Below are 22,749 nucleotides of genomic sequence, written 5' to 3' on the forward strand. Positions count from 1 at the left end.
GGGGTTTTGTGTTTGTTTTTTCTTCTCCGCTCTTGCCTTTGTGTTTTTTCTTTCACAGAGGTTTGGCCATGATACACATTCTTTATTGCTTTAACATTTTTTAAAATTTAATGGGTGCTTTCTGGATTATTTCCTATAATTTGTCTTTTAATTAATTATTTCTAACATGCTATTAAAAATATTTTGGTTAAAAGTTTTTTCCTTTTTTTTTTTTTAAGATTTATTTATTAGAGAGAGCGAGTGTGCATCCGCACGGCGAGGGAGGGACAGAGGGAGAGAGGGAGACACTCTCCAGCCGCCTGCTGAGCGTGGAGCCCCGCGCGCAGCTTCCGTCTCAGGACCCTGAGAGCATGACCTGAGCAGAAATCAAGGGACGCTTAACCGGCTGAGCCAGCCAGGCGCCCCATCCATTTCTATTAATTCTTTTAATTAATTCTTTTAATTAATTCTATTAATTTCTATTAATTTCTATTAATTCTATTAATTCTTTTCCTTTTTCTATTTGAAAAAGGATGCTTGCTAAGTCATTTGTCTAATTCTAGGCCAAATGATGAAGTTTGCCTTCATTTTGACTATAATAAGGTGCTTTATGATCAGTGGTCATGGAGCCCGTTCATTGGCTGTTGTCTTTGAGGGATTCTCTCTGTTATGTGTTGACTTTCATTAATTTTGTTTATGTCCTCTTGTTTTCTCAAAGTTTCATTATCTTGGTGCTGGTCACTGTACTTGGAAATTCTCAAGCGGGGCGCCTGGGTGGCTCAGTCAGTTAAGCGACTGACTCTGGATTTTGGGTCAGTGCATGATGTCAGGGTCTCGAGATTGAGCCCCGCGTGGGACTCTGCGCTGGGCAGAGTCTGGGGTCTGGAGTCCGCTTGAGATTCTCTCTCTCCCTCTGCCCCTTCCCCTGCTCACACATGTACACACGCTCTGTCTTGAAAAGTAAAAAAAGAAGAAACAATTTCTTTGAAGGAAAAAGTTAAGGCCTAGGATGAAGGTATTTTACTCTAGATGTGCATATAGTTTTGCTTTTTTCCCATCTGCTTTTGAGTACGGCTGAGGACAGATGTTCCCCTTGTAGGGGTTGGATGTGAGCCCCGGCTGCAGGACGGCCAGAGGCTGGCTTACACGTGAACCCGTGTCGGGCCGGCAGGATGCGTGCTCAACGCCTCCCCATTAAGCGCCAGGGGCCACCAGGGAGCTGGTGCCTTAGTTACCTCCGCTGGACAGCAATGAGTTTTTTATTGGATTTTTTCTTTTTTTAACTTGAGTATGATTAAGAAATTCCTAAATCTTGTGGTGTTCCGTTCGTTTCAGCCATTTGCAGCCCTTTTTCTTCCAGAGGCTTCCGGTGTCCCGGCTGTGGCCGGAGGAGCCTCTTCCACACGGTCCTGAGCTCTCTTGAGGTGACTCTGTCAGGCTTAGCTGGCTTCCTGGCTTCCTGGCTTCCTGGCTTTTGGGCCAAACAAGATATTCTAGGTTCATCTGAGTATTTCCTGTCCCAAATCTGGAATCAGCTTTTCCTCCTGGGAATCTGATCCCTTTTCGTAGGTTAACGTGCTCAAAGACCACAATGAAGACCAGAATGTCGTTGCTTCTAGGCAGTTTCACCAGGCAGACCTAGGAATCTTTGAAAGGAAAAAAAGTATGGCTCATATTGGTATTTCCAATTCAAATTACGGAGTTTTCACTGTTCTAAAATTACTATTTTTTGGTGGAAGTAACCCAGTGTTCACTGAAAGATGAATGGATAAATAAAATGTGTCTCTATGTGTGCTGATACGGATATGCACGACATACGATTCAGCCTTAAAAAGAAATTCTGCTATGTACCGCAGCATGGATGAACCTTGAGGACATTATCTTTGGTGCAATGAGCTAGTGACAAAAGGACAGATATTCTACTGATAGGAGTTTTTCAGTGTTGTCAGATTCATAGAAAGTAGAGTGATGTTGTCAGAGATGGGGGTGGGGGGAGGGGACAATGAGGGTTTATTGCCCAGAAGATGCAGTTTTACACATGAAAAGTCTTCTGGAGGTAGGAGGTGGTTATGATGCTGTAACACTGTGAATGTATTTAATTCCACTGAGCTGTACATTTAAAAATGCTTAAGATAAGTTTTATGTTATGTGTATTTTACCAAAATTAAAAATTTTTCAAAAAGATGAGCTTTGACTCTTACCTCACACAGTACAAAAAAATGAACTCAGAATGGAACATAGACTTAAAATTTAAGAGCTAAAGCTATAACACTTCTGGAAGAAAACATATGGGAAAATATTTGTGACTTTGGGTTAAGCCAAAGTTCTTAGGTATACCTCCAATACCATCAGTCTCCAAAAAAAAAAAAAAAATAAAAAGAAAGCTTGTATGTAGATTCTGCTTTTGAAGTTGTGAATTGGACTATTACATCAAAATAAAAACTTTTGTGCTTCAAAGTCATTTCATTCAGAAAATGAAAAGGCAATTCACAGACTCTGAGATAATATGTGCAAATCGTCTATCCAGTACAGGACTGTATTCAAAATATATAAAGAACACTTACAACTCAGTAAAAACGGCCAAAGGATCAGAAAAGACACTTCACCAAAGATCTGTAGATGGTAAATAAGACATGAAAAGATATTTACCACCCTTAGTTATCAGGGAAATACAGATTTCATCATAACGAGGTGCCATCTGTACCCACTGGAATGGCTTTCAGATGAAAGGCCGGCAGCGAAAGTAGAGAAATTGGGGTCTTTATAGACTTGGTGGGAATATAAAGTGGTTGAGTCACTTTGAAAAGATTTTGGCAATTTCTTGAAAACGTGATCCACAAATCTGTCATACGGTGCAGCCATTTGACCTCTAGGAATTTATCCAAGATAAAGGAAGAGATGTTTATGTGAAGACTTGTAGGTGAATGTACGTAGCAGGAGTATTCTTAGTAGCTCAAAACTGTCCGTGTTGAGTCACTGGGGAATGCATAGCCAAATGGGCTACTGTTAGCAGGAAAGGGGACACTGGGTCTGTGTTAGGACAACAATAACCCTCAAAGGCATTCTACTAAGTGAAACAAGCCAGACACAGTACAGGGTATGGCCCCATTTATAGGAGCCGCCAGGAGAGGCAGTTCCTTAGACACAGAAGCGGGGCGAGAGCCGCGTGGGAGCCAAAGGCGGCTTCAGGGGAGCGCGCAGAGTATCCAGGGCGGCGTCGGCGCCAGCCTGGACAGAGAGGGTTCCCGCAAGGCCTTCAATTTAATAAAAGTCACTGAAGTTACATACTCTCTCTTTATAAAAGTTTCGTTGCAGCATAATTTATGTACTGGAAAATTCACTCTTAAAATGTACAACTTGGTCGGGGTGCCTGAGTGGCTCAGTGGGTTAAAGCCTCTGCCTTCGGCTCAGGTCATGATCCCAGGACCTGGGATCAAGCCCCGTATCAGGCTCTCTGCTCAGCGGGGAGCCTGCTTCCTCCTCTCTCTCTGCCTGCCTCTCTGCCTACTTGTTTTTTTTTTTTTAAGATTTTATTTATTTGCCAGAGAGAGAGAGAGAGTACACACAAGCAGGCAGAGAGGCAGGCAGAGGCAGCGAGAGAAGCAGGCTCCCCGCTGAGCAAGGAACCCGATGCGGGACTCGATCCCAGGACCGTGGGATCATGACCCGAGCCAAAGGCAGCGGCTCAACCAACTGAGCCACCCAGGCGTCCCGACTCTCTGCCTACTTGTGATCTCTGTCTGTCAAATAAATAAATAAAATCTTAAAAAAAAATGTACAACTTGGTCATCTTTAGTATTTAGAGTTGTACACGTCACCGCTGTCTAATTCTAAACATTATTGTCACTCCAATAAGAAACTGTCCCCATCTGCAGTCCCTCCCTCTTCCCTCTTCCCCCTTTTCCTTGGCAACCATTAATCTACTTTGTGTTTTTCTGAATTTACCAATTTCATAGAGTTGTACCGTATGTGGCCTTTACTCTCTGGCCTCTTGGGGCATGATGTTTTTAAGGGTTGCTTTGCGTTGGTTTCCACCCGTCAGTCGGGATGCTAGCGAGTAGGAAGGCCTGCGGCACTCCCCTGGGCCCGTGTGAGCATCCAGACATTTCCGACCGGAGGCGGAGTTGCGGCTGGACTGGCGTTTGAGGTTCGTCCTATGATGGCAAGATGCGCTTCGTCAGCAACCGTCAGGGCATGTCGGAAAAACGAGGTTTATAAGTTCTGGAGCTTCATAAGCCCTGGAGGGCGCGTGGTATGCCACACAGCGAGGTCGTGGGGCGGGGAAGTGTGCACTCAGGCCTGGGCTTGTGCCTTTATTGGGGTTGAGGGTGGGGTGCCTTGTGTTTTGCAGGTTCACTTTTTATTGGTGAATTTAAAAATTTAAGGGTGGGAATTAGAGCACAGAAAGGGACAACCAGGATCACTCAATCGAGCAGTTATCTAGGTCACCCAGCGCTTTCCAAAAGGGGGACGCCATTGGGGGGGCGCAGCCCGGTTTTTCGTCTTTTGGTGTAGCCGGCGATGTGTTGGTCCAAGATGAGTGTCTTCAAACTGGATGGCTTGACAATATAAAGCTTGCCTCAGACACTTAAATTACCGTCAAAAAAAGCTAATTGCTGGGCGCTTCCTCTCCAAGGATTCATCCCTGTGGTACCATTTATCAGTACTTAATTCCTCGGCATGGCTCAGTAGCCTCTGCTGGATAGGCCGCATTTCGTTTATCCGATCATCCATTGATGGACATCTGGGTTGTTTCCAATAATGAGCTACTGCTACAAACATTTGTGTACAAGTGTTTAACTTACTGTTGAATCTTTTTTGTCACGTGCTAGGTATCTTGTTTTTATTTTATGAAGTTACCGTTTTAATTCCAGTGTATTAACGTGCAATGTTGTGTTGGTTTCGGGCGTGCGGGGTGGTGATTCAACACTCCCACACATCACTCCACGCTCCTCGTGGAAGTGTACGCCTGGTCCCCTGACCTGCTTCACCGCCCCCTCTGCTGACCATGTGCTCTCTGTAGCTAAGACACTCTTTCTTGGCTTGTCTCTTTTTTTTCTTCCTTTGTTTTGTTTCTTAAATTCCACATATGACAGAAATCATATGGTATTTGTCTTTCTCTGACTGCCTTATTTCACTTAGCATAATACTCTCCAGCTCCATCCTTGTCATTGCAAATGGCAAGATTTCATTTTTTATTTTTATTTTTTTTAAGATTTTACTTATTTATCTGACAGAGATAGATCACAAGTAGGCAGAGAGGCAGGCAGAGAGAGAGGGGGAAGCAGGCTCCCCGCTGAGCAGAGAGCCTGATGCGGGGCTTGATCCCAGGACCCCGAGATCATGACCTGAGCTGAAGGCAGAGGCTTAGCCCACTGAGCCATCCAGGCGCCTGATTTCATTCTTTTTGATGGCTGATTAATATTCATGTGTGCGTGTGTGTGTATGTGTGTGTGTGTGTGTACACCGTATCTTTATCCATTCATCAGTTGATGGCCACTTGGGCTGTTTCCATACTTTGACTATTATAGATAATGCTACTATAAATTTAGGGGTGCATGTATCCTTTCAAATTAGTGGTTTCGTATTCTTTGGGTAGATACCTAGTGGTGTAATTACTGCACGCATCCTTGCTGACACCTGTTATTTCTTGTGTTGATTTTAGGCATTCGGACAGGTGTGAGGTGATCTCTCATTGTGGTTTTGGCTTTCATTTCCCTACTGACGAGCGCTGTTGAACATGTTTTCCTGTCTCTGCTGGCCATCCACTTGTCTTCTTTGGAAAAATGTCTGTTCATGTCTTCTGCCCATTTTTTGATTGCATTATTTGTTTTTGGGTGTTGAGTTGTATCAGTTCCTTATATATTTGGGTACTAACCCTTTACTGGATATGTCATTTGCAAATATCTTGTCCCATTTCGCAGGTTGTCTTTTATTTTGTGACTGTTTCCTTCACTGTGCAGAAGCTTTTTATTCTGCTGACGTCCCAGCAGTCTGTTTTTGCTTGTTTTTCTTGCTTCGATAGACATATTAGAAAAATGTTGCTCTGGCTGATGTTAGAGAAATTACTGCCTGTGTTCTCTTCTAGGATTTTTGAGGTTTCAGGTGCACATTTAGGCCGCTCATCCATTTTGCGTTTATTTTTGTGTGTGGTGTAAGAAAGTGGTTCAGTTTCATTCTTCTGCATGTTGCTCTCCAGTCTTCCCAATACCGTTTGTCAAAGAGTTTCTTTTTCCATTGCATATTCTTTTTTTTTTAAGATTTTATTTATTTATTTGACAGCCAGAGATCACAAGTAGGCAGAGAGGCAGGCAGAGAGAGAGAGCAAGGGAAGCAGGCTCCCTGCTGAGCAGAGAGCCCGATACGGGGCTCGATCCCAGGACCGTGGGATCATGACCTGAGCCGAAGGCAGAGGCTTAACAGGCTGAGCCACCCAGGTGCCCCAAGTTCCTGTTATTTTGTAGTGTCTTTATTTGGTTTTGGGGTCAGGGTAATGCAGCCCTCATAGGATGAATTTGGAACTTTTCCTTCTCTTTTTTGGAATACTTTGAGAAGAATAGATATTAACTCTCCTGCAAATGTTTGGTAGAACTTAACCCGTGACGCTGCCTGTGAGGTGACTTCTGTTCGTTGGGAGTTTTTTGCTTACTGATTCAGTGTCATCGCCGGTAATCAGTCTGTTCAAATTCTCTGTGTCTTCCTGATTCAGTTTTGGGAGGTTGTATGTCTCTAGGATTTTATCCATTTCTTCCAGGTTGTCCAGTTTGTTGGCATATGTTCATATTCACATATTCATAGTATTCTCTTATAATTCTCTTATCAGCCTTTTTATTTCTGTAGTATTACTTATTATTTCTTTCTTTTCTAATTTTATTTGAGGCCTCTCTCTGTCTCTCTCTGTCTCTCTTTATGAGTCTAGTGAAAAGTTCATCAGTTTGGTTGATCTTTTCAAAGAACCAGCTCCTTGTCTCACTGGTCCGTTCCAGTGGTTAATTTTAGTTTCTCTTACATTTATTTCAGCTCTAGTCTTTATTATTTCCTTCCTTCTCCTGGTTTTGGATTTTGTTTGTTCTTTTTCTGGTTCCTTTAGGTGTATGGTTGGTTGGTTGAGGTTTTTCTTGTTTCTTGAGGTGGGCCTCTATTGCTATGAACATTCCTCTTAGAACATTCCAGACATTTGGGACTGCCGTGTTTTCATTTTCCTTTTTCTCTCCATGTGTTTTCTTGATTTTCTCTTTGATTTCCTGGATGACATATTCATTGTTTGGTAATACGTTACTTAACCTCCATATATTTGTGTTTTTTCCAGATTTTTTTCTTGGTTGATAGCATTGTGGTCAGAAAAGATGCTTGGAATGACTTCAGTCTTTTTGAGTTTGTTGAGATTTGTTTTACGGCCTACTGTGTGATCTGCTCGGGAGACTGTTCCATGTGTATATGAAAAGAGTGTGTATTCCGCTGTTTTATGATGGAATGTGATGAATGTATCTGTTAAATTCAGATATCTTCATTCTTAATAATGGTAATAGAGGGGCGACTGGGTGGCTCAGTGGGTTAAAGCCTCTGCCTTCGGCTCAGGTCATGATCCCAGGGTCCTGGGATCGAGCCCCGCATCGGGCTCTCTGCTCAGCGGGGAGCCTGCTTCCTCTTCTCTCTCTGCCTGCTTCTCTGCCTATTTGTGATCTCCGTCTGTCAAATAAATAAATAAAATCTTAAAAAAAAATAATGGTAATAGAACTGTCATATCCTACAATGTCCATAGAATGGTTTTAAAATTATAATTTGTTTTTACTAACAGGGATGCTAAATGAAGTTCAGTTTGTCTTGGTAGCTCATTTTATCTAAAGATCAGTTAGAAAAATTATTCTTTTGTAGTTTTGTTTTCAGTTTGATAAATACATATTTGTTGACACTTACTTGCAGCTTTAAGGATTGCCCTCCCTCTTTTCGATTATGTAAGATATTTATACATGATTCAAAAGTGGAAACTGACTTTGCTTCCATTCCGTCTGCCCCGTTCCGTCCCTCCTGCAGAAGTCACCATTTTTACTGTTCCTAGTTCATCTTCTCAGTGATTCTTTTGCAGACAGAAACAGACTCATACTTCAGTGCTACGCCTTATCAGGAAGCCCTTTATTTGGCCTCTAGCCCTCGGCTTCCTTCAGCATGCCTTGTCTTCTAATGCATTTCTTTCACATTTACGTATTTTGTGGTTAATTTCTGGAATAAGACCTGAATGCTTCCCTCTTACTGTCTGGTAGCCTTTCTCCCTTCTCTGTCTTTTCCCTCTAGTTGTTTGGACCTCTCCTCTCTTCTCCCCTCCCGCCCTCTTTGCTCCTCTCCCCTCCCCTCTTCTGTCTCTGTCTCTCTGTCATTCCTCTCACTACCTTAATCTTCTGTGTTGAGCAATTTGGGCATGATTTTTAGCACTTTTCCCTCAGAGCGAAGATCTTTGTGTCTGGAAAGGACTGTTGGCCAGTTATTTTTCAAATTCCCGTGTGCTTAGGTGGCTACAGCGCTATCAGGTCACTTAGTGACTTCGGGATTGTCTTCTGATTGGGGGCACACATTATTGGTTACTTTGGGGATCTGCAGTGTGTGGCCCATCAGAATATTCCCTCATCGTTCACTCTTCTCTCCTGGGATCTGTCCTGTGCTCTGAGCTCACCTCTGCCTCTATCTTGATGTTTGTGAGGAGACTTTGTCACCTAGACTGTGTTGGTTTGGTGTGGACATCTATGGGCTTTTTCTTCTACCATTGTGATTGGGCTCGTCTGCATTCATTGGGAATTTTCGGAAGAATAAAAAACTGCACTGCTACCTCATGCCACCCTGTGCCAATGTTCTCACCGCAGCAAAAAGTAAGACTCCGCGCGAGAGACGAAGTGACTTGTTGATGGGCATTTAGATAACGAGGGAAGAGACTCTAACGCAGTGTGGCCCATTCGAAATCTGTGGCTTGCATACGCCCGGCCTAAGCGCCGTCGTCGCTCTCTATTTGAGTGACCGCCTGCGGTTGTTCAACTCCTAGGGTGGTTGTGCGCAGAAGTTGGGCGGGGACTGTCGTCACTGCACTGGGGTCTGCCCCACAGTGACGCTGAGCACAGCGGGCAGAACATCCAGCCCGGCCGCCTGCGAGTGTGTTCTCCAGCACAGGAGACTGAGGTTGGGGCCTAGGGGAATTCTGGTCGTTAACGTGAGTTTGCTCTTGTGCCCGCAGGTCCCACCTCTCCAGGAACGAGAGAGTTCACGCCTCAGAGCCGGAGAGCCGCAAGGTCAGGAAGCCGTCCTGGGTCAAGGGACCCCTGACCACCGGCCTCTCCCTGGAGGACCCTGGCAAAGACACAAGAATCACAGGACAGAGCAGGTTCTAGAGTGGCTGTTTATTTCCCAGGAGCAGCCCAGAACCACCCAGTCTCGGGTGAGTTGTTTGCTTCTTTATTCCTGCTTCTTATCTTTAGTTCTCTCTCTTTTTTTTTTTTTTTTTTTTTTTGGTTGGGGAGGGATGGGGTTCCTTACGCCAGAGGGCTAGGTTAATCACTTTTTAGTTCGTAGTCTGTTTATCATCACGGTCTGTGTAAGGTCCCTATCTGTCTTTATTTACACATTTTCTGATTTCCCATAGTCAATTTCAATCCCCCCCCACCCCGATTACTTTGTTTTCCATGGATTTCTTTTGTGTGTATGTGTTCACAAAATACGTATTGTTATTGCTATATATGCATTTTTAGTTTATGTTAATGGTGTGACACCTGTATCTTTTTTTTTTTTTTTTAAGATTTTATTTATTTATTTGTCAGAGAGAGAGAACACAAGCAGGGGGAGCAGCAGAGGGAGAAGCAGGCTCTCTGGCTCTGTCCCAGGACCCCGGGATCATGAGCTGAGCCAAAGGCAAACACTTAACCTGCAGAGCCACCCAGGTGTGGCAGGTTTGTCCTGGTTTACTGTTTCTGTTTCTCAGTCAGCACTTTGTTTCATTAAATACCCATCCTCTTCTATTTAAGACTCATGCTGGGACAGCAGTGTTTGCCTGTTCCCTTTGCTTTAAGTTCTTGGCCAACAATTTCTATTGTTAGTCTTTTGCATTTGAGCCATGGTTATGGTGGTGTCTCTTTATGGGTTTAATTTGCATTTCCTGCTAGCTAAAGGGAATGAATACCTTTTGTCATTTTTATTTGACATCTAGTTGCCTTTGGTTTTTCTGTCTTTTTTCTTACTGGTTTACATGGATTTTTTGTGTTCTGGAAGTTTGTTAGAAAGGCAGAATATCGGGGCGCCTGCGTGGCTCAGTCAGTAAGCGGCTGGGTATGGCTCAGGTCGTGATCCCAGGGTCCTGGGATCCAGCCCCGCATCGGGCTCCCTGCTCCTTGGGAAGCCTGCTTCCCCCTCTCCCAATTCCCCTGCTTGTGTTCCCTCTCCCTGTGTCTCTGTCTGTCAAATAAATAAATAAAATCTTTAAAAAAAAAAAAAAAGAAAGAAATGCAGAATACCATGTCCCACCTCAATCCTGTTATAATTGACTCTTCATTTTCACAGGATTCAGTGATTCATGCACATGAAAGTTCAAAACTTACTTGATACCAAATCCACTTTCAAATTTTACGTGGGGTTCTTCTTTTACCTCTAATACTGTGTTACAAAAATTTTCAAACAGGGCAAGGTTGAAAGGATGTTGGTGGACCTCTGTGTACCCGTCACCCAGAATTTGCCATTAACATTTTCCTGTACTTGCGCTATCACAGTATCTGCCTTTGTCTCTGTCTCTCTTTGCATCCTTTAAGCCATCTTACTTTTGGTGCATTTCTTAACGTATTTCAGGTATCATCATGCTTTGTCTAAATATTTCAGTATGAATAGCATTAACTCTTGTTGAATATTTCTTGGTTTTGCTTCCCTTTTCATTCTGTTAGTGCTGTCTTTTGATGAACAGATATTTCTCATTTTAACTTATTCTGATTTCTACATTTTTTTATTGCTTGTGCTTTTCGTGTCCAATTTCAGTGCTTTTTCTCTTATCTGAAGCTCAGGAAGATGTTTTTCTTTGTTATTATTTTACCTTTCACGTCGAGATTTATAATATATCTAGAACGAATTTGTACGTTGGTGTGGGTAGAAGTCAAGATTTGTTTTTTTCACAGAGCTGTCCAGTGGTCCTGATTCAGTGAAGCGATGGGTTTCTGCCTCTGGCCCAGCAATGCCGCCTCTGTCATGTGTCAGGTGTCCATATGTGTGGTTTGGTTTCCCAACTCTTTCTTCCGTTCCGGCGGTGTCACGAGCATGCTGTGAAGGTGCACACGCGCTGTGTCTGGTTTGTTCAGTTACAAAACAAGGTTAACAAAATCGCGAAGCGGTTCAGGATTTCAAAGTCAATGACATTTCACTTAATGTGGCTTCGGACACATCACACAGAGCAGAGCATCGTACAAAGTCCTGCAGCAGACAAGAGGTAGCAAGGGGTAAGAGCTGAACAAACCAAATGCGAAGTCTGTCCACGAGTGTCCATGAGTTGGGCTGAGGACACGGTCGGTCTGGTCGCTCTTGCCACATGCTTCTGGCTGTTTTAAGCTGTGGAGAAGCTGTTCTGCCCAGAGGTCGCTTGGGCAGAGCCTGCGGCGGCAGTTGCCTTCCTGATATTTTCGGACACGAACGAGTCAGCATCTGAGGAGTCTGACGGTGTGTAGCAAAATCTTCCCTTGTTAAAGCAGTTTAATCAGGGGCACCCGGGTGGCTCAGCAGGTTAAGCGACTCAGGTTTGGCTCAGGTCACAATCTCAGGGTGGTGGGATCGAGCCCTGCATCAGGCTCCACACTCAGTGGGGAAGCTGCTCGAGATTCTCTCTCCCTCCCGCGCCCCTCCCTCTACTCCGTGTTCGCGCTCTCTCTCAAATATGTATTATGAATCGTTAAAGGAGTTTAATCAGCCTTAGACCTCTGCAGGCCTCTTCTTGTTCTGCTGGTTTTCGGTTCTGGACGCTGGTTTCCGTGACAACCGGTCTTCCCGGCAGTGCCCTTGTCTGCTTGTGTTGCCACTGGACACGAGCGATCCCGCCGTGCTCTCCACACGTGGTCTGCTTTTCTGGCCTTGTGCCGGCCTCACACTGTCTTTATTTATAGTAAGTCTTGATATCCACATGCTTCCAGTTTTTGGTGATTACAAATGCTGTCAACATTCATCTATGGGTTTTTAAAATTTTATTATTTTAAAAATTATTTTTATTAACATAGAATGTGTTATTTGCCCCGGGGTGCGGGTCTGTGAGTCATCCGGCTTACACCCTTCACAGCACTCACTGTAGCACATGCCCTCCCCAGTGTCCGTCATATGGGTTTTTATGTAAACATGAGTTTTCCCACCAGCTGGGTAAATACCTACGAGCATGATTGCTGGGCTGTATGGTAACAGTGTATTATCTTTGTAAAAAACTGTCTGCCCAAGTGGCTGTGCGATTCTGCGCTCTTAGCAGCAGTGAATGAGGGTTCCTGCCGCTTCTCGTCCTGGCCAGTGCTTGGTATTGTCAGGTCTGTAAAGCTTGTCATACTAGTACGTGTGGGGTGGTATTTCATTGTGGTTTTAAATTCCTAGAGACATATAACCTTCCAAAACTGAATCAGGAAGAAATAGAAAACTTGAACAAAAAACTCCCAAGAAACAAAAGTCAAATGTCATTCTCAATGGTCAAAGACTGAAAGCTTTTCCTCTAAGATAAGAAACACGGCAGGAATGCTGGCTTTCACCACTTCTATTCATTCACACATTTCTTCTAGGTTGTCCAGTTTGTTGGCATATAGTCTTTCATAATATTCTCTTACAATCCTTTGTATTTCCGTGGTGTTGGTTATCATTTTTCTTTTTCTTTTCTTATTTTATTTGAGTCCTCTCTCTTTCTCTTTTAGTTTCTGTTTCATTTATTTCTGCTGTAATCTATTACTTTCCGTCTTCTACTGGTTTTGGATTTTGTTTTTTCTTTTTCTAGTTCTGTTCTGTGTAAGGTTTGATTGCTTATTTGAGATTTTTCTTGTTTCTTGTGGGGCCTGTATTGATATAAACTTCCCTCTTAGAACAGCACTGGTACATCCAAAGATTTTGGACCATTGTGTTTTCACTTTCATTTTTCTCCATGTATTTTTAAATTTTCTCTTTGATTTCTTGGATGACACGTTCATTGCATACTAGTATGTTATTTCACATCCATGTATCTTTTTTTTTTTCCAGATTTTTTTCTTGTGGTTGATCTTTAGTCTCATAGCATTATGGTCAGAAAAGATGCTTAATGGGGTGCCTGGGTGGCTCAGTCAGTGGAGTGTTCAGCTCCTGATTTTGGCTCAGGTCTTGATCTCAGGGTCATGAGATTGAGTCCCACATTGGGCTTGTGTGCTGGGTATAGAGCCTGTTTAAGAGTCTCTGTCTCCCTCTGCCCCTCCTTGCTCATGCACTCTTGTGCTCTCTCTCTCAAGAAAAAAAGAAAAAAGAAAAGAAAGGAAAAGAAGAGATGCATGGTATGACTTTGATCTTTTTTAATTTGTTGAGATTTGTTTTGTGGCCTTATATGTTACCTATCTGAGGAATGTTCCATGTGTATTTGAAAAGAATGTGTTTTCTGCTGTTTTATGATGGAATGTTCTGAATATATCTGTTAGATCCGTGTGATCCAACATGTCATTCAAAGCCACTGTTTCCTTGTTGATTTTTTGTTGGATATTCTGTCTGTTGATGCAAGTTACCTCCTCCTGTTACCGTGTTACTGTTGATGACTTCCTCTTGTTTGCTTTTCGCGGCTGTGTGCATTTGGGTGCTACTCTGCTGTGTGCATATTTACAATAGCTACATCTTCCTATTGGGTTGTTCCCTTTGTGCTTATATGCGGTCATTCTTTTTTTTTTTTTTTAATTATTGTCTTTGTTTTAAAATCTGTTTTGTCTGCATATAAGTATTGGTACCCTGGCCTTTTGATGTCCGTTTGCATGAGAAATGCTTTTACAACCCTTCCCTTTCAATCTGTGCCTTCAGGTTAAAAATGAGCCTCTTGGGGCGCCTGGGTGGCTCCGTGGGTTAAAAGCCTCTGCCTTCGGCTCAGGTCATGATCTCGGAGTCCAGGGATCGAGCCCCGCTTCGGGCTCTCTGCTCGGCAGGGAGCCTGCTTCTCCCTCTCTCTCTGCCTGCCTCTCTGCCTACTTGTGATCTCTGTCTGTGAAATAAATAAATAAAATCTTTAAAAAAAATGAGCCTCTTATTGGCAGCATATAGATGGGTATTGCTTTTTTATCCATTTCGTCACTCTGTGTCTTTGGATTCAAGCATTTAGTTTGTTTACATTGAAAGTAATTATTGATAGATTTGTACTTACCATCATTTCTTACTTGTTTTACGCTTGTTTTGTAGTTCTTTTCTGTTCCTTCTCTTGCTCTCTTCTCTCATGGCTTATTGGCTTTCTTTAGTGATGTGCTTGGATTTCTTTCTCTTTATTATTATTATTTTTTTGTATTAGTGGTTTTTGATTTGTGGTTACCATTAGGTTTGAATATAACATCTTATGCATATGGCAGTCTGTATTAAGTTGATGGTTGCTTAAGTTTGAACCCATTCTTCCCTCCCCCCGTCCACACATTTTAGGTATATGGTGTCATACTTCACATCCTTTTATTTTGTGAGTTCCTTCAAAGATTTTATAGAGATACTCATTTATACTGCTTTTTTGCTTCCTGCTTTTCTTACTCCTTCTTAGGTCTTTCCTTTCCACTCAGTTGTCCTCTTTAGTATTTCTTGTAGGGCTGGTTTAGTGGTCATATGAATTCCTTTAACTTTTGTTTGGAAAACTCATCTTTCTTTTTTTGAATGATAGCGTTGCTGGATAGAATATTCTTGGCTAGAGGTGTTTTTCTTTCACCACTTTGAATATACCATGGCACTCTCTCTCTCCTTTTTTTTTTTTTTTTAAGATTTTATTTATTTATTTGACAGAGATCACAAGTAGGCAGAGAGGCAGGCAGAGAGAGGGGGAAGCAGTGTCCCTGCTGAGTGGAGAGCCCAATGTGGGGCTCAATCCCAGGACCCTGAGATCATGACCTGAGCTGAAGGCAGGGGCTCAGCCCACTGAGCCACCCAGGTGCCCATCATGGCACTCTCTTCTAGTCTGCCAAGTTTCTGCTGAAAAATCAGCTGATAGCCTAATGGGTTTCCCTTGTATTTAACTGCTTTCTTTTCTCCTGCTGCTTTAAAATTCTCTCTTTACTACTGCTTTTTTGCCATTTTAGTTACTACACGTCTTGGTATGGACCTCTTTGGGTTGATTTTGTTGGGGGTTCTCTGTGCCTCCTGGATCTGGATTTCTGTTCCTTTCTCCAGATTCAGGAAGTTTTCAGCTATTATTTCTTCAGATAAATTTTCTGCTCCCTTTTCTCCCTGTTTTCCTTCTGGGATCCATATAATGCAAATGTTAACTACTCTTGATGGTATTGCTGAGTTCCCTGTCTTTTTTCATTTTGCGTTATTCTTTTTTCTCTTTGCTGTTCAGCTTGATTTCCATTACTCTGTCCTCCAGATCACTGATCTGTTTTTTGCTTCCTCTAGTGTACTCTTTATTCATCTAGTAAAATTTCTCCTTAATTAAACTGCTTTTTGTTGGATCCTGTGAATTTTGGTATGTTGGGTTTTGTTTTCATTCAGGTCTAAGTATTTACTAATTTACCTTTTGATTTCTTCCTTGATCTGTTGGTTAAGATATGTTGTTTAATTTCTCTGATTTTGTGATTTTTCAATGTTTTCCCTTCTGTTACTGATTTCTAACTTTATCTTACTTGGTCAGAGAAAATACTTTGTATGATCTTTATCTTTTTTTTTTTTTTTTTTTTTTTGTATGAAAGAGTGAGCGCACATGAGTGGTAAGGGAAGGGCAGAGGAAGTGGAAGAGAGAATGTTAAGCAGGCTCCGTGCCCAACATGGACCCAACACAGGGCTCTCAGCTGCACAATCCTGAGATCATGACCTAAGCCAAAGTCAAGAGTCAGATGCTTAACTGACTGAGACACTTAGGTGCCCTGATCTTTAGCCTTTAATATCTGTTGGGACTTAATTTATGGGCTGACACATAGTCTATCCTGTACAATGTCCCATGTGCACTTGAAGAATATGTGTATGCTCTTGTTGGGTAGAATATTTTGTATATGTCTCTTAGATCTAGTTGCTGTGTTTAAGTGTTTTGTTTTCTTGTCTTCTGTCTAATTGTTCTATCCATTATTGAGAGTGGGATATTGACATTTCCAGTTATCATTATAAAACTTTCTCCCTTCAATTATGTCAGTTTTTGCTTCATATAATTCAATAATCTGTTATTACATGTATAACTTTATAATTGTTATAGCTTCTTGTGGTGTTAAATCTTTAATAATATATAATGTCTCTTTTGGTCTCATAACCTTTTTTTTTTTTTCCCCAAGATTTTATTTATTTGAGAGAGAGCGTGTAAGAGAGGATACAATGGGGTGAGGGGAAGAGGGAGAGGCAGACTCCCTGCTGACCAGGGATTCCAGTGTGGGGCTCGATCCTGGGACTTTGGGATCATGACCCGAGTGCAAGGCAGATGCTTCACCAACTGAGCCACCCAGGCACCCCCTCTTATAACCTTTTCTGATTTGAAGTCTCTTGTTTCTGATGGTGGTATTATCCTCCCTGCTCTCTTTTCGTTACTATTTGCGTGGAGTATCTTTATCCATTCTTTCACTTTCAATCTGTTTTTATCTTTGGATCTGAAGTGAGTCTCTTTTAGACAACTTACAGTTGGGTCATGGTTTTTAAGGCATTCTGCCAATCTCTGTATTTGATATGAGAGTTTAATCAATTTACACTTAAAAAGTAATTACTGATAAGGAGGGACTTATTTCTTTCATTCTATCTGAATTCTATATACCTTATAGCTTTTTTTGGTCTCAGTCCCTATATTACTGTCTTCTTTTGTGTTTAATTTCTTTTTTGTAGTTAAATATCTAAATTCCTTTCTTATTTCCTTTTGTGTAAATTATATAGATATTTTCTTTGTGGTTATCAGGGATTACGTTCAGCTTCCTGAAGTTAGAGCATTCTTATTTGAAATTATACCAGCTTAACTTTGTTACTCTACAAAGATTCTGCTCCTCTACAGTTCTGTCCCCACCCATTTTGGTTACTGATGTCACAAAATTACATCTTTGTACATTGCATGCCCCTAAACACAAACTAATAAATTATTTTAAATGTGTTAGTCTCATATGATTATGTAAGAAGACAAAATGTGGGGTTAGAAACCAAAGTTAAAGTAATACTGCCTTTTATCATTGTCCATGTATCTACCTTTCTTAAGATCTTTATTTCCTCATACAGCTTTGAATTATTTTATAATGTCCTTCTGTTTCACCTGTAAGACTCCCTTGAACATTTCTTTCAGGCAAGCCTAGCGGTAATAAACTCCCATTTATTTTTCTGGGAATGTCTTAATTTCCCCCCTACTTCTGTGACAATTTTGTTTCTTTTAGCTCTTTGAATATAAGGGTCCATTGCCTTCAGGCATCCAAAGATTCTGATGAGAAATCTGATTATAAACTGACTGAGGATCCCTTGTATGTGACTAATTGTTTCTTTGATGCTTTCAAGATCGTCTCTTTGTTTTTGTAGAAAATTTGATAGGTCTTGGCATGGATTCCTTTGAGTTCATCTTTGTTGGATTCTTTTGAGCTTCTTGGATGTTTATGTTCATGTCTTTCATAAAATTGGGTGGCGGTATTACTATTTTTACAATGTTAGCCATTCTAATAAGTATGTAATGGGGTGTTATTCATTTGCAATTCTCTAATGGTATATGATGTTGAGTGTCTTTCATATGCTTATTTGCCATCTGTTTATCTTCTTATTCAGATCATTCACCCCACAGATTGGCTGCTACTTAGAGCTTCTGCGCTTTCGTGCCACTGAAGGTTTGGCGCGTCTTCTCTCACAGTGGCTGCTCCTGCGGAACCCTTTCACAGATTCAGCCTCGCACGTCCCATGGCGTTGCTGGCTTCCTCCTTTGTGCCCCCGTCTTTCTCTCCCTGTTGTTCATCTTAGCTTCTCTGATCTCCTGTTGTGTTTGTATGTTTTCAACTTTTCTTTCTTCTGCAGTGCTAAACGCTTCTCTCGGGCAGGAGTGTCTTTCATCCTTTTTTATGTCACCTGCACTTTTTGAATACCGGGCAGCTGGAGCTAAGGCCGTGTTGCAGAAGGAGGGTGACCAACCATTCCTGTTGGCCTGTAGCTGGCCTGCCTTTAGCACCGAAGGTCCCATGTCTAGGGAAATCCCTTAGTCCTGGGTAACCTGGGACAGTTGGTTACCGTGTGTAGATGGTTCCTAGGATAAACATTCGAAGATGTCTCTATAATGAGTAGCATCGCTGCTTCCGTCTTTGTGCCCTTGTTAGACTCTGTGCGTTCTTTTGTCTTAGCTTCTTTGAGTCCCAGTTGCATTCACAGATGTTTAAGTTCGCTTTTCTGTGCAGTGGTGAACATTTCTTGTGGACAGGATTGTGTTTCATTCAAGTTTTTTTTTAAGGATTTATTTTATTTGCGAGAGAGACAGAGCGCACAAGCAGGGGGAGGGGCAGAGGGAGATGGGGGGAGAGAATCCTCAAGAGACTCCCCGCTGAGCGTGAAGCCCGACACGAGGCTTGATCCCAGAACCCCGAGATCATGCCCTGAGTGAAATCAAGAGATGGACACTTAAATGACTGAGCCACCCAGATGTCCCTTCCTTCAAGTTCTGTCCCCTGGACCTCGCTGACTATCTGGCGCCTGCTCTTCTCACATGTTCAGTGAAAGGCTGACTGACTGAATATACATCGATGGAATGTTTTCAATAAATGTTTGCTTTCTTCACAACGTAGAATATAAACAATGGGCATCCTAGGCAGCTTGTTGTTTCCCAGAAACTCAGGAAAGAATTGAAGATTAAATAGGAATATGCTCTTTCAGGGACCATTGTCATTCGTGGATGTGTTTGTGGACTTCACCTGGGAAGAGTGGCGGCTGCTGGACCCCTCCCAGAAGCACCTGTACCGGAGTGTGATGCTGGAGAACTACAGCAACCTGGTGTCCCTGGGTAGGAACTCCCTCCCCGAAAGGACTGTGTCTAATCTCCAGGCTTCCCCTTGGTTGCTGAAAGCTGGGTGGCTTTTGCAATGTTCTTAGTGATTTTGGATTTATATTTAAAGGCCAGATTTTCTTAGTCTCCTTTTGGCATCAGAATGTGCTAGTTGAAAATGGTCTTCACTTTGCCATGGGGCAGAAGGGCAGCTTTATCATGCTGCCTCAAAACTCTACCCACTTCGTGAACTTCGTGACTCTTCTCCCTTTGTGAACAGGGTTCGAGGTAGTTTTGGTCCAGGTTGTTTGTGATTTTCCATTTATAGGGTATCAAGACAGCAAACCCGACATCATCTTCAAGTTGGAGCAAGAAGAACCGTGGATGATGCCGGCCCAAATCCCTAGTCAAGGCCATCCAGGTGAGTGATGAGGATATTTAGATCTTCTCTTCCTTTCCAGAATTGATGTGAATTCTGACATGACATCCACCTCGTGTTTGTACTTTTTGTCTCGTTCATAACCATTCTTTCATAGTTCATCTCTTTCCCTGTGGCATTCTCTGTTTCCTGCGTACTTTCCCAGGAGAGTAGACTCATCTTGTTATGCAGTCGAACAGGCTTTTTCTCTGTATCTCTCTTGGTGTGACTTTCACTTTTCCTTCTACCTTCTTTCTTTTAAATTACATTTTTAAAATCTTTTACACTTACAATCAACAACCATAGTCCCAATGTCCTTCCCTGTCCTTCAAATCTACTCGAAGTCATCACTGTCCCTTCCAAGTGCACTCCCGCCCCCTGGATATTAGTTACTCTCTCTCGAGCCCTTCGCCTCCCTCATGGGACACCCACGGAACCCCCTCACACACAGCTTGACCAAGTGCTGTTCTTTCCATGCTTTACTGGCTTCTCTTGTTCTCCCCTTTGAGTCCAAAGGCACTTTTCATAGTCACTACTTTTCTATATATTGTAACCTTGGAAGACATCCATTCTGAAGCTTTGAGCTATTTTTCTCTTTTGGCAATTGGCAGCCTGGCCCTGTTTCATCCGGCCTTTGGCACCGGGTGTCTTCCCTGCATGTGCCACTCCTTTGTCTCATTTTCAGAAACTGGAGTTGTTGGTCGCATTGCTCAGTAGCTACATCGAACTTTCTTCTCACCTTTCTCATCCTTTATTCTTTCTGCTCTGCTTCTAGCTCTTTCTCTTGGCACTGGAGAGTCAGCGTAAATCTCCTTTGTACACAATTTTCTTCACTAGGGTTGTTGAAATCTCTTAATATGAGGATATTTCCTAAGAAGAAGTCTTTTAAGGCTCCCATGGTCCCAGTTCCCACCCAGAACAAGGCCAATATCTCATTTCTTGATCATTCTAGTTACTAACCAAACGTACACATCTGCCTCCTTTTGTTCATCTTGGTACTGCTGTAGGGTAGGTTTCCCTGACGTGGTCGCCCCGTCACAGGCATGCCATAATGGGCCCAGTTAGTCGTTGTGTCGCTAGGATTGCTTCAGCTGCATTTCCGATTAATCCTAAATCAGTCTATGAAACAGAAGTTATTTATTGCGACACATCACAAAAAGTCCTGAAGTGGGGCAGCTGTAGGGTTGACTGAGTGATTCGGTAAATCACCAAAGGTCCATCTCTGCCCTGCCACTCCGAGTACCCCAGCATTTCCTTCAGGTTCACTCCCCTCGTGGTCACTGATGGCTGTTACCATTCAAGCCAACACCTGCAGATACACCAGCGGCCAGGAGCGCAAGAAGAACTGCTTTTCCCACACGGCTCTTTCTTTCTAATCAGGTGGTAAAGCCTATGCCAGGAAGTCTCAGCAAACTTGTGCTTGGTGGGCTAGGTTTTTGTCCCAGGTCCCGGTCTGCAGAAGACTCTGGCAAGGGAAATGGGCCCGGCACTGTTGCCTCAGATAAGTGGTGCTTCATCTTCTGGGGTGGGGGTAGAGATAGCAATGGAGAAGGGTCCCCAGTTCCCCGAGTGAGGCACATGGCCTTAAGGATGGGTTTGGAGGAACAGTCAGGTTTCTGCCAGTTGGGACAGGGGAGGAAGGATCGCTGGAGGCGGCGCTGGCAGCCTTCATCTGCCTCTTCGGCCGGGCGGCTCCCCGTCAGACTCTTCTTCCAGTCCGTACATTTTCAAAAATATTCCACCATTCCGGTTTTCCTTTTGTGCTATATTAGCGGAAGTCTTGGATCCTCGTTCACAGGTAACATCTGGTAACGTGCAGTTAAAGATTAGTTATTTATGTGCAACCAGCCAGACAAGTCCACAGTGGGAGAGACACGTGTAGTGTAGAAAACACTGAAAAAAACTGAAGACTGAGCTAACCCCAATGAAGTAACTTTCAGTAGAGTGACTGGGGTGTAAGGAGAGACAGTGTGTATATGCTGGGGAGTGTGGAAGAAGGTGAAGGAGTGGGGTGAAGGAGAATGAACTCGCCGCACTGTTATTCTGAATAATCATCACTGGGGGAGAAGTCAAGGTGCGGTAGAATAAGCTGGTTATTTTGAAATACAGAAGCAGATACCATAAAAAAGAGCTAAAGGGGATGAAGGTGGTTTTTCCTGCGGGAATAGAACACTGAGGGGGGCAGGGTGAACAGAATGCTGCTGACGACAAAACCCAAAAGCCAGAATTAGAAAGTAGAGCAGCAACAAGACACAGTACTCAGTCCTCAGGCACAATGTCAAGTATTTGGGGGCTGACCAGGAGAGACTGGGTGGACCCGATCTAGACGTCCTCAAGTAATGTGCTGACCAAGGCAACAGATAGGAAAGAGCATGAACAGAACTTGGCCGCAAGTCGGGCTTGGAGGTGGCAGATCAGAGGACCTTAATACCTCATTCCAGGTTTTCCTGCCTCTCAAGTCTGATCCCTCTTCGTTTTGTAAAGAGCGTCCAGATTGTATTTTCCCAAGCACCAGTTCCCAAGTGGGGGAGTTACTTCACCTAGATGCTCTGAGAAATGAACATTGGGAACTTTGGACTATCATCATAGCTTGAGAGGGAGTGTTACTGGCTGTTCTGTGGTTCTAAACTCAGAAATGTTTCCATCAAGAAGAAAATAGGCCAGAGAGCAATAAATCTTTGCCAGGGAATCAGATTTGCTCATGCGTTTGGCTAGTAGTCTTATCCTGTAGACTTTCAGAGCTCATGGACGCTAAATCTGTCCTAACACTCTACCCTGTAACCCTTCTGTGGCTGGAAACATAACCCTCCTACTTCCCTGCTTAGCCATAGCTCTGACGTCTTGATTTCCTAGGAAACCTTAACACATTTTCTGTTGAGCATTCTCTTTGCAACAATAATGGCAGATAATGATATTATGGTTGGTATCTTAAGGGAAATTTCAGAGAATTCCAGAAATCAGGAAATGATACCAAAGCCAATGAATGGAAGACAGAATTTTCTTTACTTAAATATTGTTTAACCATGATTGAAGATGATTACTGGCTGTGGTTCAAAAGTAATCCCTGGAAACTCCACTTGTACCGACAGAATTCAGATTCTGAAGCTATAGAATAGTATTCTCCCAAACAACCATCTTTTTTTTTTTTTTTAAGATTTTATTTATTTATTTATTTACTTATTTGACAGACAGAGATCACAAGTAGGCAGAGAGGCAGGCAGAGGGAGAGGAGAGGAAGCAGGCTCCCCGCTGAGCAGAGAGCCCGATGCGG

At 42.9% G+C, this 22,749-nt stretch overlaps 1 protein-coding gene across 1 annotated transcript in view; it reads left to right on the top strand.

The window, feature by feature from the left end:
- The window catches only part of ZNF268 (zinc finger protein 268), a 34,945-nt gene that overhangs the window by 5,156 nt on the left and 7,040 nt on the right, over window positions 1-22,749 (top strand). The window contains exons 3-5 of the mRNA XM_080821226.1: window positions 9,200-9,400; window positions 18,952-19,078; window positions 19,389-19,481. Coding sequence (XP_080677352.1) covers window positions 9,200-9,400; window positions 18,952-19,078; window positions 19,389-19,481 — 421 coding nt within the window. The remainder of the gene's footprint in view (window positions 1-9,199; window positions 9,401-18,951; window positions 19,079-19,388; window positions 19,482-22,749) is intronic.

This window comes from Martes martes, assembly GCF_963455335.1.
Source record: "Martes martes genome assembly, chromosome: 13".
In the NCBI taxonomy this organism is placed as follows: domain Eukaryota; kingdom Metazoa; phylum Chordata; class Mammalia; order Carnivora; family Mustelidae; genus Martes; species Martes martes.